At 35.8% G+C, this 16,897-nt stretch overlaps 1 protein-coding gene across 5 annotated transcripts in view; it reads left to right on the forward strand.

Annotated features, from left to right (window-relative positions):
• Positions 1-16,897, forward strand: part of WDR7 (WD repeat domain 7) — a 353,231-nt gene that overhangs the window by 95,344 nt on the left and 240,990 nt on the right. For all 5 annotated transcript variants that reach the window (XM_086683081.1, XM_086683085.1, XM_086683084.1 and 2 more), the window contains 2 exons: positions 5,358-6,127; positions 7,428-7,516. In XM_086683081.1, coding sequence (XP_086539207.1) covers positions 5,358-6,127; positions 7,428-7,516 — 859 coding nt within the window. The remainder of the gene's footprint in view (positions 1-5,357; positions 6,128-7,427; positions 7,517-16,897) is intronic.

The raw sequence follows: 16,897 nt of genomic DNA on the forward strand, positions 1-16,897 counted from the left end.
TGTGATCAGCTCTGCTGTCTCCATGCACTCAGCTTAGTCTTACCCTCGCAACTTTGCTGGATATCTATATTTTATTGTAATAAGCCTTTAAGTCCTTAAAATCCAATGTCAGGTATTACAGGTCATATGCAGGACTTAGGGGATGAGTCATTTTCTCCTTCGTTCCTTCCATCTCCCTCTGTTCTCCTCTGCTTTTATTATTACCTCCTTCTTTTCTTTTACCCTCTTCTTCTGACTGTGGATTGCTCTTAGGTACAGTTTTTGTGACAATGACACAATCAGCAGCACTGAGAGGTTGTGATAAGAGGAGATGCACAAAATCACATCCAGATATCATGGTACCAGACATTAGAAAACCTTTCACTGGAGATCCCAGGGCGGATCTCAGGGTGCTGAAAGGGGCACATAGGTGGTTGACATCAGAGGAGAGAACTTAAAAGCCGATCTCGTGTCCTCACTCTTGCCTTCTTTTTTCTTCAAGCCACTCTTGCTGCCTCACTAATTTCCTTAGCAAACATGTTTGGTTTTATATTCTTTGGTAGTAATGATCTCTCTTTCTCCTATTTTGTATTTTGAACTTTATAGATCTTTACTGGAAAGACAGTATTTACTAATGTACTGTGGGGGGCTCTTGGTGCCTGATGTTGTTATTACCTATTCCCTCATATATCGTGTCATGTCTGTCTAACTCATGTTAATATAAGATGATATTTTACCTTTTTCCCTGATAGAATGAACCTAATGCCTAGCCTAGTGCCTGGGCCATAAGCGACAACTTAGTATATGGTAGCTATCAATATTAATAATAATTTTCCTATCAATAATATATCAGGTATAATGTATTATAAATAACTTTATGCATCATTCAAATTAATGTCAGTAGGTACAAAGCATTAAGCGTCGTGTTTGACATGACACTCAGCGTTTGAAAAACAAATACCAGGTACAGCGGCGTTAGGAGTAAGAGGGTAATGTGCACATTCTTCAACCCATCCCACCTGCTGCATTCTCGGTATTGTTGCATACTTTTATGTTCCCTCATCTGCTTGGCTTCTGCTTCCTCCCAGTTCATATTCATGACTCCGGTCTTGCTTCTTTTTAGCCAACATTGCTGGTGGATGAACATTTATAAAATTAAATTTGGTCATGTTATTCTACTCTTTTAAGGGCTTTAGATGATAGTTCTCAAACTATACTGCATCAAGTTGTCTGGGGTTCTCATTAGGCAGGTTCCGATCCATTCTGGTCTATTCATACTAATTCAGTAGGCCTGGTAGCAGTCCTAGGAACCTGCATTTCAATAAGCAACCGTGATGATTCTGAGAAAAGCACTGCTCTAATGACTCCCGAGCCTGCAAGACAAAGTTCGGCAGCCTCAGTGTGGGCCTCTGAGCTCTAAGTGAACCATCCTGTGCCTTCTTCATGCTTGGTCATCTGGGACTTCATCAGTATCCATCCTGTGATGTGCCCTGCCTTGGCCCTTTGTCACATTTTGCCATCTTTCTGTTCTTTCATGTAGCTCAAGTCACCCCTTCAGAGAGGCTGTCTCTGGGCACCCCAGGTAGAGTTGGTACTTCCTCTGTTGTCCCTTTTCGTACCTTGCAGTCCCCTTTCTTTATGGCACCATTCTTACTACGTTGTCATAGCGGCTTTACATGCCATGGTCTAACTGTGAGGTGTGAGTTTCATCACTACAAAATCATCTCATTCGTTTTTGTATGTCCAGGGTCTTGCACAAACATAGGCAAATGCATAATGAGTGAATTAAATACAGGATTGAAACTGAGACAGTCTTGATTTTTTAAATTCATCTTTTGTATAATATAAATTTATATTACTTATGCTCTGTAGGTTCTTAGGGTGCAATGTAGAAATAATGTTTATTTTCTACCTTCCTTTGAACATTATTCAGTTCAGAACAGAGGTTTAAACAAAGGAGGCAGAATTAGTAATGACTATGGAAATAATTTTTGGAAGAGCAGCCACTTGAGACTTTTTGAGATTTTTTTTTAATGGAGGTATAATTGACATACATTAGTTTCAGGTTTACAATGTGATGATTCGATATTTGTATATATTGTGAAATGATCACCACAGTAGTTCTAGTTAGCATCTGGGAAATGCTGCTTGAAGGATGGCTAAAGTAGGACTTGAGGGGCTGTGAGGAGAATGAGAAAAGAGCATCATCCTGGCATGAACGGTGCAGAGGTACAAACGCTCGAAAGTGCATGGTTCTGGAAGGTTCAAGTGGTTTAATTGGGTTGTGGTAAAAGATACAGGGGTTGTGGTTAGAGATGACATTGGAGGAGCAGTAGTATATTTTGGAGGACACTTTATGCTTTGCAGAGAAGTTTTTGCTTTGCAAAGATTGTATCCTTGGGTTATAAAACTCTATCGAAGCCCCTTCAGCTAGAAAGAAACATAGATGGGAGAAGGATGGAGAAAGAAGAGAGACCAGTTAAAGGGGATTTGTTACAATTTTATGATAGAAGAGTAGATTAACAATTTAAAATAATTTTGTCAACTTTTTATAATGTTCTTTGTTCATTCTGCTAGGTACTCTGATCAGGTTACATAAGATGAGTAAAACATAGTTCCCATAGAATACAGGAAAGTGTAAATATATAAAATAATTACAGCAATATAGCCAAGACGTACACATTAATGACGTATAGTAGATATAAAGTGTCATGGGAACTGAATTCATTGCGAAGTAACTTTCCTTGGGAGAATTCGGGGCTTGGTGGAAGAACAGGGGTTAGAATAGAACAAAGAAGAATATTTTGGGTAAAGGAATAAATAAAAGGAATAATGGGAATAATGGGGGAGGGACCGTGGTTATGGTGCTGGAGCTGATTTGTCAAAGCTGGAAAAGTACTCAGTGTCAAACTGTAATGGGCCTTGAATATTGTGCTGAAAGATTTTGTATTTCCTCCTAGAGTTTTATTTTCTAATTATGAACATCCTATATATTGGCTATATACCTTGTAACAAATACAGAGAAATGTAAAGAAAAGATATTCTGTAATTCCATCACAAAATGTTATTACTAACACTTTCATGTATTTCTTCCCAGTGTTTTTCACCATGCTCAAATACATATTTAAGCATTTAAAGAAATGAAATCAGGGGTGCCTGGGTGGCTCAGTCGTTGGAGCGTCTGACTCTTGATTTCAGCTCAGGTCACGATCCCAGGGTGGTAGTATTGAGCCCCCTGTCAGGTTCCGTGCTGAGCCTGGAGTCTGCTTGAGATTCTCTGTGTCTCTCCCTCTGTCCCTTTCTCATTCATGTGTCTCTGAAAATAAATAAATTAAAAAAAATGAAATCAGAACCATACTGTGTGTGTGTGTATGTGTGTGTATAATTTTATCTCACTTAAAATTGGAACAGGAAATTTTGTCATGTGGTTAAATGTGCCCAGAAAGCATGATTTGTAGTGATTGCAGTATTTATTCTGTTATATGGCTACCCTTAAATTATTTACCTGTTTCCTTATTGTTAGATTACTTAGGTTTCAATTTAAAATAATGGCTACCATTTCACTGAGCATCTTTGTACATCAATCCCTGTCTGTATTTCTGACTATGTAAGATCAGGTTCTAGAAATAACTGCACTGGATCAAACAGTCTAAGGGCTTGCAGTGTATTTTGCCACATTGCTCTTCTAGAAGTTTCCTGTTTAAATTCATGCCTGCAGTATGTGGGTTTGACTTACACTATACTCGTAGCTAAGTTAAGTAGTTTTTAGTGTTTACTGTGTGCTGATTTTATAAATGGTATCTTATATCCATTTTGAGTTTCTTTTTGTGTCTGGTGTAAGAAAGTGGTCCAGGTTCATTCTTCTGCGTGTCGCTGTCCAGTTTTCCCAGCACCACTTGCTGAATTTTAACGGTTATTTCCCTGACAACTAGTTTGAGCTGGTTTTTCCCTATATTTATTGATTCTTTGTTTCTTTTACTGGGAGGTGTCCTTGATCTTTACGGTATTCCCCTTTTATTTGGGCATTAGTATTTTTCTTGCTGATTTTAAGAAATATTTGTATAGAATGTAACTCTATCAGTCTTATTTTTGGCACATTTTCCTGTTTCTTGCCTCTTGCTTTTACAGTAGTGAATTTTAAGTTTAAGTATGTTTAGAAAGCCCTCTCTCATCTTGAGATCAAATCTATTCATCTGTATTTTGAGTTAGTTTTTAATCTGTATTTTCCATTTCTCTTCATAATCCATAATAGTGGCAGCTTTTTGACTGAAGAGTGATGTGATTGGATCTGTGCATCAGAAAGAAGTCTTGTGCCTCCAGGGAGGTGGACTGGAATAAGGAGAGACTAGGGGCAGTGAACCCTGCTGAGAGGAGAAAATAAGGGTCTGGATGTGGGGACACAATGGAAGGGGAATGATTCTCCACTGATGGTCTGGTACTGCAGTGGCAGGCTGGTCATCACATATTAAGATGAGGTGCTATGGAACATCTAGATACAAGCAGTGTGATTAGAGGATTAAAACTCCAGGAGGCTGGTCTGGCTGCTGATAGAAATTAGGGAGCCATCCGCATACAAGTGTTAGTCCTAAAGTGGAAGGAAGGGTGAGTTTTCAAGGCAGCTGACTGAGAAGGGTGGTCAGAATTAGAAGGCTCACCGGGAAGGTGTTCTCCAGGAAGCTGGGAGAGCTTTTTATTTTTGTGATTTATGCTTTGTCACTCACCCAGCAAAAATAACAATGTCAGATACTCCAAAGAGCTCGAGGAGGAGTGGGACTGAGAGTTGCCTTGGATTACCCTGCTCCTTTCCATGTATTTGGAAATAGGGGCTGTAGGGGGGAGAGACATCAGTAGAAGAGAGGGGCATGGTCAAAGGATAGCACTTTTTGTTAGAGTCTGGGTAGACTTGAGCCCGTTGTCTGTTGAGGGAAAAGAATCTGTGAACAGGGAGAGAGTGAAGGTAAAGTAGAAGAAGGTGGAATTTGATGGTACAGCAACTTAAAGGGATGAGTTGCCATGAGTGACAAGTGGCCTCTTCTGTCAGGTAGACCAGTAGTTCATTCCCAGAGACAGACTTTGCACAGAAGTTATTGAAACTATTTTTAGTCTGTTCTTTGAGTAAAAAAACTCCCTGCTTAATAACAAAATTTTCTTGTTTTAAAAATGGACAGTTTTCTAATTATTTCAGCATAAAGTTCTCATATAAATTCATATCTTTTACATACTGCCGATTGGCAAAGTTCGTGTGTTGCTTTTAATGATAGACGTACCTAAAAAGACAGCTTGATAAGCATTCAGATTCCACTATTTATTATTCATTAATGGATGTATGAAATTAAACGTTTTATATTATAACCATTTTTTTAAAATGTTTATTGCAGGGGAATTTACCTAAATATTCCCATAACTCCCTGATGGTTCAAGCAATAAAGACAAACCTAACAGATCCGGACATACATGTGCTTTTCTTTGATGTGGAAGCGTTGATTATTCAACTCTTGACTGAAGAAGCCTCTAGGCCGAATACCGCGCTTATTTCCCCAGAGAATTTGCAAAAAGCATCTGGCAGTTCAGACAAAGGGGGCTCTTTTCTAACTGGAAAACGAGCAGCGGTTCTCTTCCAACAAGTGAAAGAAACCATCAAAGAGAACATAAAGGAACATCTCCTTGATGATGAAGAGGAGGATGAGGAGATAATGAGGCAGAGGAGGGAAGAAAGCGATCCAGAATACCGGGCCAGCAAATCTAAGCCATTGACCCTATTAGAATATAATTTAACAATGGACACTGCAAAATTGTTCATGTCCTGTCTTCACGCCTGGGGTTTAAATGAAGTTCTGGATGAAGTTTGTCTTGATCGCCTTGGAATGCTGAAACCCCATTGCACAGTATCTTTTGGTCTCCTGTCTCGAGGAGGTCATATGTCATTGATGCTTCCTGGTTATAATCAGCCTGCTCGTAAACTATCACACGGGAAAGCGGAAGTAGGAAGGAAGCTGCCAGCAGCCGAGGGCGCAGGAAAGGGAACTTACGGAGTGTCCCGAGCCGTCACCACCCAGCATCTACTGTCTATCATATCTTTGGCAAATACGTTAATGAGTATGACCAACGCAACGTTTATTGGTGATCATATGAAGAAGGGTCCTACCAGGTGTGACCATGATAGTCTGATTTTATTATCACATTTCAAAAAAACGAACAAAACAAAAACCCTGTTTTATTTTTCTCGCTGTTTTTTATTTTTTTGGCTCTGCCCACCTTAACATTATTGTATTATCTCAGTGTTTCCCTTTTAAATTTTAAAACACAATACGCATGATTTAAAGCATGACAAAATCGCACAGTTTAACCTTCACTCAGAAACAATGTAGCTATTCCAAAACAATTTTGGAACAAGGGAGTAGGTATCAGTTCAGCTTTAATAAATGAATTATAGACTAGGTCTTTGGTGAATATAATCTTGAGGTTGTAGCTACCTAGAGCTTGCATTGATATTTAATTCAAAATGTGTATTTGATTGAAATGCTTCTTCTCTTTGTGACATATGAAAGATAGGTGTTCGGTAATTGGCTTCAGAATTTTGTGAGAAGTATAGTCAGAATTTTTCAATTGGAAAAGAGAAAACAGCTTTTAATTGTAGGAGAGTATTATTTTAGTATTTCAGGAATGCCTAACCTGATTTGCTATTACCTACTTTCCAGAAATCATGAAGATAGCTTTTGAAACTGGTTTTATTATACTTTATTGAGAGTTGATAATATTGAGAAATTTTAAAAAATCAAATCCTTAAGTAGTACTTACCTTGTAACTGGTTCTGTTGCAAGTACTTTATAGACACTATCTCATTAATGCTCTTAACCCTGTAAGGTAGGTACTTTTATTATCCTTTTACTGCAGATAAGAAAACTGAGACTCAGGTCAAGTAATGTGTCCAAGGTCACACAAGTAGTTAAGTGGTAGAGCTAGAATTCAAAATGAGACACATGGCCTCTGGAGTCCAAGATTTCTCATGCCTTACTTCCTTTTTCAGATTTTAAGGATGAATTCTTCTAAACTCAAAGTATTGTTCCATGAATTCGTTTGACCAGTGATAGAGGAAGGGCTGAAATCTCAGCATGCTAATATTGAAGAGTGAAGGACTAATTACGATATTTATTTGTCAGTGGTAGCACATTAAGCTATTCATAAATATTCCTTAAACTAGCATAAAGCACAGATTGTAGTTGTCAGACTTTTACTTGATATTTGCTAATCATTTAATATATTGAAATTTGAAAAGGAAAATGTTAATAGGTACGACGCAGGAAAAACCATTGGTTTTTCAAAAGTAAATTGAAAATGTTCTGTATGTGTTTTGCAATTCATTTGGGACTAGGAAGTTTAATATTTTAAATGGTTTCAGATTTATGAAAATATGAAAGTATATATATATTTTCTTCTTCTTTTTAAAGGCCACCTCGACCAAGCACCCCAGACCTTTCTAAGGCAAGGGGTTCCCCTCCAACTTCCAGTAATATTGTGCAAGGACAGATTAAACAAGGTAAAATTAAATCTTATTAAGTAATTGACCTGACATTTCAGCTGTAGGAACTCAGGAGGCATAGCTAATGTGTAATCATAACATTTTGTTTGTCTCACATTGTTAAAAGGGAGAAAAGTTGTTATATTCCAGATGTAAATGTGGATAATTAAGATGTCAGTTAAAAATAAATCAGGTTTATTTAGAAATTGATAAATGAGCATATTTCACATAATTTTATTGTACTGTCTTTGACCTAATTTTTATGCATTAGGGGCACCTTAACTTGACAACACTAGTGTGTTAATTGTGTGTGCTGAGTTTAATAAGTGATACCTATTTTTAAACTACATTTAGAAATGTTGAAATTCACATTTTCATACTGTAGCTCTTCTGCTCTTTACCAGCGGCTCATGCCTTGTAATCCACAAGTGGAAATCCTTTCTTTTTGTTTACATTATTATATACTTTAACTTTTGTCTATAGCTTTCTTTTTCAGTAGGAGGTGGAAGTGAATGTTGCGTTTCTTTTCCATTATTACCTTTTATATTCATTTTAAGAGTAGCAAATGAGGCAACCAGAGTTGGGGGTCAGGTCTGCTGAGAGTTTCCCTTCAGGCCGAGCGTTAATGCTGGCTCTCAGAATGTGATAGAAGTGAAGAAGTGAGCAGGAGATGGGATGCTGAAGGTTCTGCTTGTAAATGCTGACTTTCAGGGTCTTCTTTTTTCCATAGGTTTTGTTTTTGTTTTGTTTTTTCGGGTTTAAAGAGTCCGTGAATAGTTCTACAAGATTTGTTAGATAAACAATAGGCCTCCAACTTTTTATCTACAATTTTTCTCTTCCCTAGGACAAGTACTTTTTTCTCTCTTAGCTTATTATTTAGTATTTACTGTCTTTAAATATATGCCTGCTTTTCAGTTTAAATTGGCTTGCCATTATGGAAGAAAAGCTCCCACATTCTCAACTCCCTCCCATCCTTTATTCCAACCCTACATATTCACCCCTCTTGTTGCCCTTCCTCTGATTAAACTTGATATAAACTATTATAACTGTGTGTTACAGAAGAGTTTTGGTTGGACAACTTTATACTTGTGTATGTGTGAAATATATGTACAGAAAAGTGCACAGAACAGAAATATCTAGCTCAGTGAGTCCTTTTACATGCCGAACACTCTTGTAACTATGGCGTTGGACAAGAAATCGAACTTTGCCAGTGCTCCAGAAGTTGCTGGTATGTTCCCTCCCAATCGTATGCCCCCTTCCAAAGGTCACTACTATCTTGACTTCTGGGAAATTCCTTCTTTTCTTTCCTTTATAGTTATACCCATCTAAGTTTAAATCCCTAAACACTATTTAATTTTGTCTGTGTTTTGAATTTTATATAAATTCAGTCAGGCGTGGAGTTATGTATCGTTTTGTATTTGGCTTCTTTTGTGAGATTTATCGATGATGTTGCATTTGACTAAAGTTTATTCATTTTCATTGTTCATTTTTATTGGAGTAGTGTATTCTGTTGAATGAATAGACCACAGTTTCTCCATTTTCCTATCAATAAACATTTGAATTGTTTCCAGTTTTTGTTTTTCATAAATAATCCCATGAACATTCTTGCATTTGGATCTTAATGTACCTTGTGAGTACTTCTGTTGTGTCTATAACTAAAAGTGGGATTTCTGCATACGTTTATCTTCAGCTTTAGCAGATGTTGTCATGTTTTCCTAAGTGAGTGACTAATACGGATCCCTCAAAATGGCTAATGTGGAAAAGATGGAAAATGCTGCATTGGCTAGGATATGGGGCAAGAACTCCCATACACCACCGGTGAGATATGCTGGCCAACCCTGAATATTTTCCATCTTTTTCACTTTAGCCATCTTGGTTTGTGTATAGTAGGCTCTCTTATGTTTAATTTACATTCCCCAGTTTCCATTAAGGTTCAACACTTTTTTGTATGTTTATTGCTCATATTTATATGTTCTTTTGTGAAGTGCCCGTCCAACTTGTGTATCTATTAGGTTGTCTTTAAAAACATGACTTGTAAGGGTTGATCTGTGACCTTAATATGAGCCCTCTGTTATATGTATTGTAAATATTTATTTGCCTTTCATGCCTATCTTTGAAATTCAGCACTCTCCATTTCAGTGGAATCTAATATAACATTTTTTTTTCATTTATGATTAATATTTTTGTGTCCTGTTTAAGAAGTTACCCTGATATCACGAGGCCATTCTGTCTTAGGAGATTTTTTGTTTTCCCCTTTTTATTTAGATCTCCAATCTGCCTAGAATTCAGTTCTGGGTATAAAGGGAAACAGGGGTCCTGTTTCGTTTTTTCCCTCCATAGAATACCATATTAGTCCAGCATGATTTATTAAAGAGACGATTCATTCCCCACTGCTTTGCAGTGCCATCTTTGGCATAAATATAATGTTCTTAGAGAATCCCAGGCAGGCACTGACAGCGCAGAGCTCAATGCAGGGTTTGAACTCACAAACCTCACAAACCATGAGATCATGACCTGAGCGCTTAACTGACTGAGCCACCCAGGCGCCCCCATTAAATATTCTTTGATATGATTTGTTCCTGGGACTGTTTGTGCCCATTGATTTGCTTGTGTATCCTTGTGCCTTAATTACTGTAGCTTTGTAATAAAACTTGGTATTCAGTAGATCAAGTCTTTCCACCTTATTCTTAAATCATGTTATGGCTATGCTTGTTTCTTTGAATTTCTCAGTTGTCAGTTTAAAGCTAGTTTGTTAATTGTTACAAAAACCTGTTATGATTTCAACTGCCATTTTATTGAATTTGTAGATGAGTTTGGGGAGAATTAGTATCTTTGTGGGATTCATTCATTCAGTATATTTAACATACTCAACTCAGCCCTATTCCTATTTTTTTTTAGGTCTGATACAGCTATGTTAACTCTTAGGGTTTTCTGTGTAGAGGTCTTACATACTTTAGATTTATTCCTAGATATGGATTTTAAAAATATTCTTGTAACTGGTATTGGATATTTTGTTTTCTTTGCCTCTGGCACAGAAATGCAGATGATTTTTATATATTGACCTTGTATCAAGCAGTCATACTAAATGCAACTATTATTTGTAATACTTTATTTGTAGATTAGTTGGACTTTATGGACAGTCATATGGGATACTTTTTCTATTCCCAGTGTTTTCCCAAAGGGAAAATTTCTAAGCTTTCATAATTCTGATATTTCCCATATGCTTCTTACTGGTAATGTCTAAGAAATTAACTCTCCATTATTCCTTTGCTAAGTGTTTATCTTCAGTGTATGTTGGGTTTTATCATGCTTTTTCTATCTTGAGATGAATATATAATTTTTCCATTTAATCTGTTGTGATGCATTATTGTCATATATAGTTGCAGTGTATGTGTGTATATATATATATATATATGTATATGTATATATATATATATATATATATATATATATATATATATAATTTTTTTCCCAGAAGAAACTTGTCCTTTCTTCTGATGCCCTTATAAAGTATTACATTACTCAAGTTTCAAAAAGTTGATTAAGGGATCTTTCCTCCTTTTCTATTTTCAGGTAGAATTTGAATAAGATTGGCATTATCTCTTCCATAAATGTGCAGCAGAATTGGTTGGATTTAGATCTAGAGGTTTTTTTGGTGGGAAGTTTTTAAATTCTGGGTTTCATTTCTCTCATTGTCATGTGACACTTCAAATTTTCTGTTTCTTCTTGTGTCTGTTTCATTAATTCATATTCAGTGATTTTTCCAGTTCTTTTAAATTTGCTGTCCTAGGAAAATATATTATCTTTTAAATTTCTTTAATATCTGTAGTGATGTCACCATTTTTATTTCTTATGTTAATCATTTGTATCTTCTTTCTTTTTTTTTGATTTGTCTCATCAGGGGCTTATGAACCTTATTAGTTATTTTAATGAATCCACTGTGTCTTTGTGTATCCTTTCTAGTGCATATTTTTTCCAACTTCACTGAAGTCAGCTCTTCTACATTCTTTGGATTTAATAGGCTTTTTTTTTTTTTTTTTAACTTTCTAACATGGGTGGTTACTTACCAATTTTTATCCCTTCTTTCTTCAGAGTGTATGCCCAAAATAATGTCATCTGTGAATAAAGACAATTTTACTTCTTTTGAGACAGTGCATTTTATTTTTCTTACCTTATTGCGCAGATAAGGAGTTAGAGCATGATGTTGAATTGAAGAAGTTAGAGTAGACATCTTTGCCTGTTCCCAACCATGGGTTAAAGCATTCAGTCTTTATTAAGTATGATGTTAGCTGCAGGTTCTTCTTAGATGAGGAGGATGTTAAGGAAGTTACCTTCTCTTCCTAGTTTGTTGAGAAATTTTTTATGATGTTAGACTTGGTCACATGGTTTTTCTGCATCTTTTGAAATTAACAAATGAGTTTTCTCCTTTACTTTCTTAAGACAAAGTACATGAATTTTTGAATTTTAAAACAACCTTGTGATCCTAGGGTAGACCACACTTGGTCATGATGAATTATTCTTCTTCTGGATTGTTGGATATAATTTGCTAAAATTTGTTAAGAGTTTGTTACATTTATGAGGGATTTTGGTCTACAATTTTCATTTCTGTTAATGTTCTTTGTTCAATTTTGTAACAGTATAATGGTGGAGTTAGCATGTTATCCTTTTGTGTGTGTGTGTTTTCTGGAAGGGTTTGTGTAGGAATGATATTATTTCTTAGTTGTTTGATCTAATGCACTAGTGAAAGTATGTGGACCTGGAGTTTTCTCTATGGGAAGGGTCTTAACTGCAAATTTAGATGTTTTAATAGATTAGGGTTATTTAGATGTTTTTCTTTTTTAATTATTATTTCATCTTGAGTGGACTTTGGTAGTTTGTGTCAAAGTTATTGGCAAAAAGTTTAATATTCTCTTATTTTTCTTTTAATATCCTATATGTAGGATTTGAAAAGATATCCCCTCTCCTATTTCTGTTATTTATAATTTATGAATTTTCTTTCTTTTCCTGAGTAGTCTGGCAGTGATTGTGGATTTTTTTTATTCCTCCTTGCATCTGTATATTAGTTTTTGCTTCATGTTTTATGAATCTCTCTTATTAGGCACATAAACCTTTAGAATTGTTATTTCTTACTGACTTTTTTTTGTTTTTACTTGTCTCATGAAATGATCTCTTTATCCTTGATAATATCTTTTGCTTTGAAAATCTACTTTGTTTATAATAATGTAGCCATTTTAGCATTTTTTGGTTACTATTATTAGCATGGTGTATATTTTTCCATCCTTTTACTTTTCACCCATTTTGCATCTTTACATTTAAAGTGTGTTTCTTTATAGACAACATGGCCTGCTTTTTAACTGTAGTGTTTAAACCGCTTACATTTAATGTGTTTGTTGACATGGTTAGGTTTGAGTCCATCTTTCTGCTCTTTTTTCTCCTTGTCTCATTGGTTCTTTGTTCCTTCTTTTCCTTTTTCTGCTGTTTTTCAGATTAATGGAATCTTTTTTTTTTTATTATATCACTTTATCTCCTTTATTGGCTTATAAGCTAAATTTTTGTTATTTTAGTGGCAATTTTAGAGTTTCTAGTTTACATAGATCTTTAACTTATCACGGTGTAACTTTAAGTGGTATTATTACCATTTAACATTTAAAAAAATTTTTTTAGTGTTTATTTTTGAGAGAGAGTGAGTCGGGGAGGGGCAGAGAGAGAGAGAGAGGGAAGGAGGGAGACAATCTGAAACAGGCTCCAGGCTCTGAGCTGTCAGCATAGAGCCTGACACGGGGCTCAAACTCTGAACAATCAAAGATCATGACCTGAGCCAAAGTTGGATGCTTAACTGACTGAGCCACTCGGGTGCCCCTACCATTTAACATTAAATATAAAAATTGTAAAATGTTTTACTTGCATTTTTTACTTCCTGGCCTTTGTGCGATTTTTGTCTTGTAATTTACGTTTTTGTATATTATAAACCTTAAATATCACTATTATTTAATAGTTGTATTTTATGGAGATTTAAATAGACAAAAACCATATATATTTACCTATGTAATTACCATTTTTGCTGCTCTTCATTCCTTTGTATAGATCTGGATTTTTATCTGGTATAATTTTTTTTTTTTTCTGTCTAAAGTACTTGCTTTAACATTTCTTGTAGTGAAGGTCTGCTGTTCTTTCAGCTTTATGTCTGAAAACGTCTTTATTTGCTTTTGACTTTGGAAGATATTTTTGGTATAGAATTCTACGTTGACCATTTGTATCTTTCAGTACTTTAGAAATGATACTTTATTGTCTTCTCATTTGCATTGTTTTTGACAAGAAATCTGATGCCATTTGTATCTATCTGTGTATATAACTAACATTTAAAAAGTTTTTTTTACTACTTGTTGTAAAGATTTTCTCTTTATTTGGTTTTGAGCCATTTGCTTATGAGGCTTCTTGGTGTAGTTTTATGTTTCTTGTGGTTGCGGTTTATTAAGCTTATTTTTGTAGTTTTTATTAAATTAAAACATTTCTCACCATTATTTCTCCAAATAATCTTTCTTTTCTCTCCTCTCTTCTCTCTTTATTGGACTCAAATTATATGTACATTAGGCCACTTGAAATTGTTTCATAGCTCATTGATGCTTTATTTTTGGATTTTTTTCCTCTCTGTGTTTTGATTAGGTAGTTTCTGTTGCAATGTCTTCAAGTTCATTCATATTTTCTAGCAATATCCAAACTGCTATTAAGCCCAATCAGTGTATTTTTCATCTCAGATATTATGATTTTCATGTTCACAATTTTGAATTGGGTCTTTTTTTTAATATTCTCATTGTCTCTATGTAACTTTTTTCAATATATGAATTACAGTTATAATAACTGTTTTAATACTCTTATTTATAATTTTGACATCTCTGTCAGTTTGGGGTTGTTTTTAATTGACTTTTCCTCTCCTCATTATGGACTGTACTTTCCTGCTTCTTTGTGTACCTGGTAATCATTGTTAAGTGGCAGATATTTGAATTTCACCTTGTTGGGTACTGAATATTTTTATATTGTTATAAAAAATTTTTAAGCTACATTCTGGATGCAGTTAAGTTACTTGGAAGCAGTTTGATCTTTTTGTGGTCTTGCTTTTATGATTTGTTAGGTGGGTGTGGAGTCATGTTCTGTCTAAGGCTAATTTCCCATTACTCAGGCCAGACCTTCCTGAGTATCTCGTACCCCATGAATTCTGAATTTTCCAGTCTGGCTAGTGGGAGCAACACACATATACTTTAGTAGTTTCCTCACACACATGAACTGATTGTGCTCTGCTGAATATTTGAGGGGGACATCTGAAGAACCTTGATCTTTGAAGTTCTCTTCTCTTCCTGTGGATTCTGGCTGCTCTGGTTTCCTGAGACTCTCAGCTCTGTCTCCTTAGCTCAGGGAAACTGTTGGGCTCTTCCTAAATCCTCTTTCCTATATGTTGGTCTAGAAACTCCCAACAAGGCAGTCAATGGGGGTAATCATAGAGCTGTTTGTCTCCCAACTCCTCACTTTTAGTCCATCATCATTTGATGTCCAGTGGCTTGAAACTATTGTTTTTTTTATGTATTCTTTGGGTGGGGGTTATTTTAGATGGGATTATAAGTCTATTTCATGTTACTCCATCTTGGCCAGAAGTGGAAGGTCCTCTCCCTTTACTTTAAACATTTTTTTTTTAAGTTTATTTATTTATTTTGAGAGAGAGAGAGAGGATGAGAGAGAGAGCGAGCGAGCACGTGGGAGGGTCAGAGAGAGGGAGGGAGAGGATCCCAAGTAGACTGTGCGCTGTCAGTACAGAGCCCCATGTGGAGCTTGAACCCATGAACCATGAGATCATGACCTGAGCTGAAATCAAGAGTCAGATGCTTCACTGACTGAACCACCCAGGGTGCCTCCAAAATGTTCTAAATATACTATTACTTCATAAAGTAAATATTCTTTTATTTTTTTAATGTTTATTTATTTTTGAGAGAGAGACAGAGCATGGGCATGAGCATGTGCAGGGGAGGGGCAGAGAGAGAAGGAAACACAGAATCTGAGGCAGGCTCCAGGCTCTGAGCTGTCAGCACAAAGCCTGATGTGGGGCTCGAACCCATGAACTGCAAGATCATGACCTGAGCTGAGGTCGTACGCTTATCCAACTGAGCCACCCAGGCACCCCAAGGTAAATATTCTTTATGTTACATAGTGTTGTAATATTTTTATAGCCATTACTTCAGGGAGAAATGGAAACGGGTTCACAAAGCTAAAAGACTGATTTAAAGTATGGTTAGTTATGGAGGTATGATTAGGATACAATAGCACCTTTTAACTCTAGATCTGTGCTTTTTCTACAATAACATATATTTTTGTTCTAAATCCACTGAAAATATCTTCCAGAATATACAGTACAAATCAGTGGCAGGCCACACTCCTTCATTTAATTAGTTTAGAGCTTCATTTAAGACCAGTGCCTGTTAGAGATTTTATTTCTTGTCCTCATCATTACCATCTTCATTATCATTCTTTATAGTTGATGTTTCTTCTTGGATGACAGTTTTCTCCCTCTGTAACCTTAGCAGCAGATACAAGGGGTCCAGAGTAATTTGTGACATTGTCACGATACATTGTGTACTTCACCACCATTACAGTATTCAGTTTACTCACTTGGTTAGTTCTGAGAATGTTACAGTAGGAAAGCTTTAATGTTGCTTCTCTCATAAAGCATCATGTTTTGAGAGTAGTGAAGAGAATTGAGTCTTTTTCTAAAGCATTTATTTAAGGTAGACTTAGGAGTTTCCATTTGGAATAGCACAGACGCTTATCTTTTAAAGTAAATAAAGGTTAGCAATGTGTAGTGAGAGTTACGGTAAAATATTTTAGGATGGCATCAGGAAACCCACTTTCTATTTGAATATTGAAAATATGGAGTAATTATCTCTTTAACAAAAAAATTGTTGAGCACTTTTTTCTCCAAACATCTCTATTTAGGACATTAGAAAGATTATTCTGATGTATACTCTCTTAAGTAGTGTGTATGTGTGTGTGTGTATCTATATATCTATATCTATACCTATACCTATACCTATACCTATATCTATATCTATATATCTAGTAGATAACTCATGAACATAAAACAACCAGTTTAGGATAAGAAGTGGTCAGAGAATGGACAAAAGCTCTGAGTTCTTGGACTACAGTTCAACAGTTAGGGTATTATATTTCGTCTTTCTGCTCTGACTTCTCTTACCTTGGTTTTCTTTTAAACATTTTCCTCTCCTTATGTTTTCTTTTCCTGACTCCCACTGCAGTGCACATTGACTCACAATCCATTTTTCAAGCTGGATTGCAAACATGAATATGCTCCTTTTCGATAAACTGTCACTTACATGTTGGCTAATACTTGTTCAG

This window comes from Puma concolor, chromosome D3 (assembly GCF_028749965.1).
Source record: "Puma concolor isolate L17-30 chromosome D3, mPumCon1.1.hap2, whole genome shotgun sequence".
Lineage (NCBI taxonomy): Eukaryota > Metazoa > Chordata > Mammalia > Carnivora > Felidae > Puma > Puma concolor.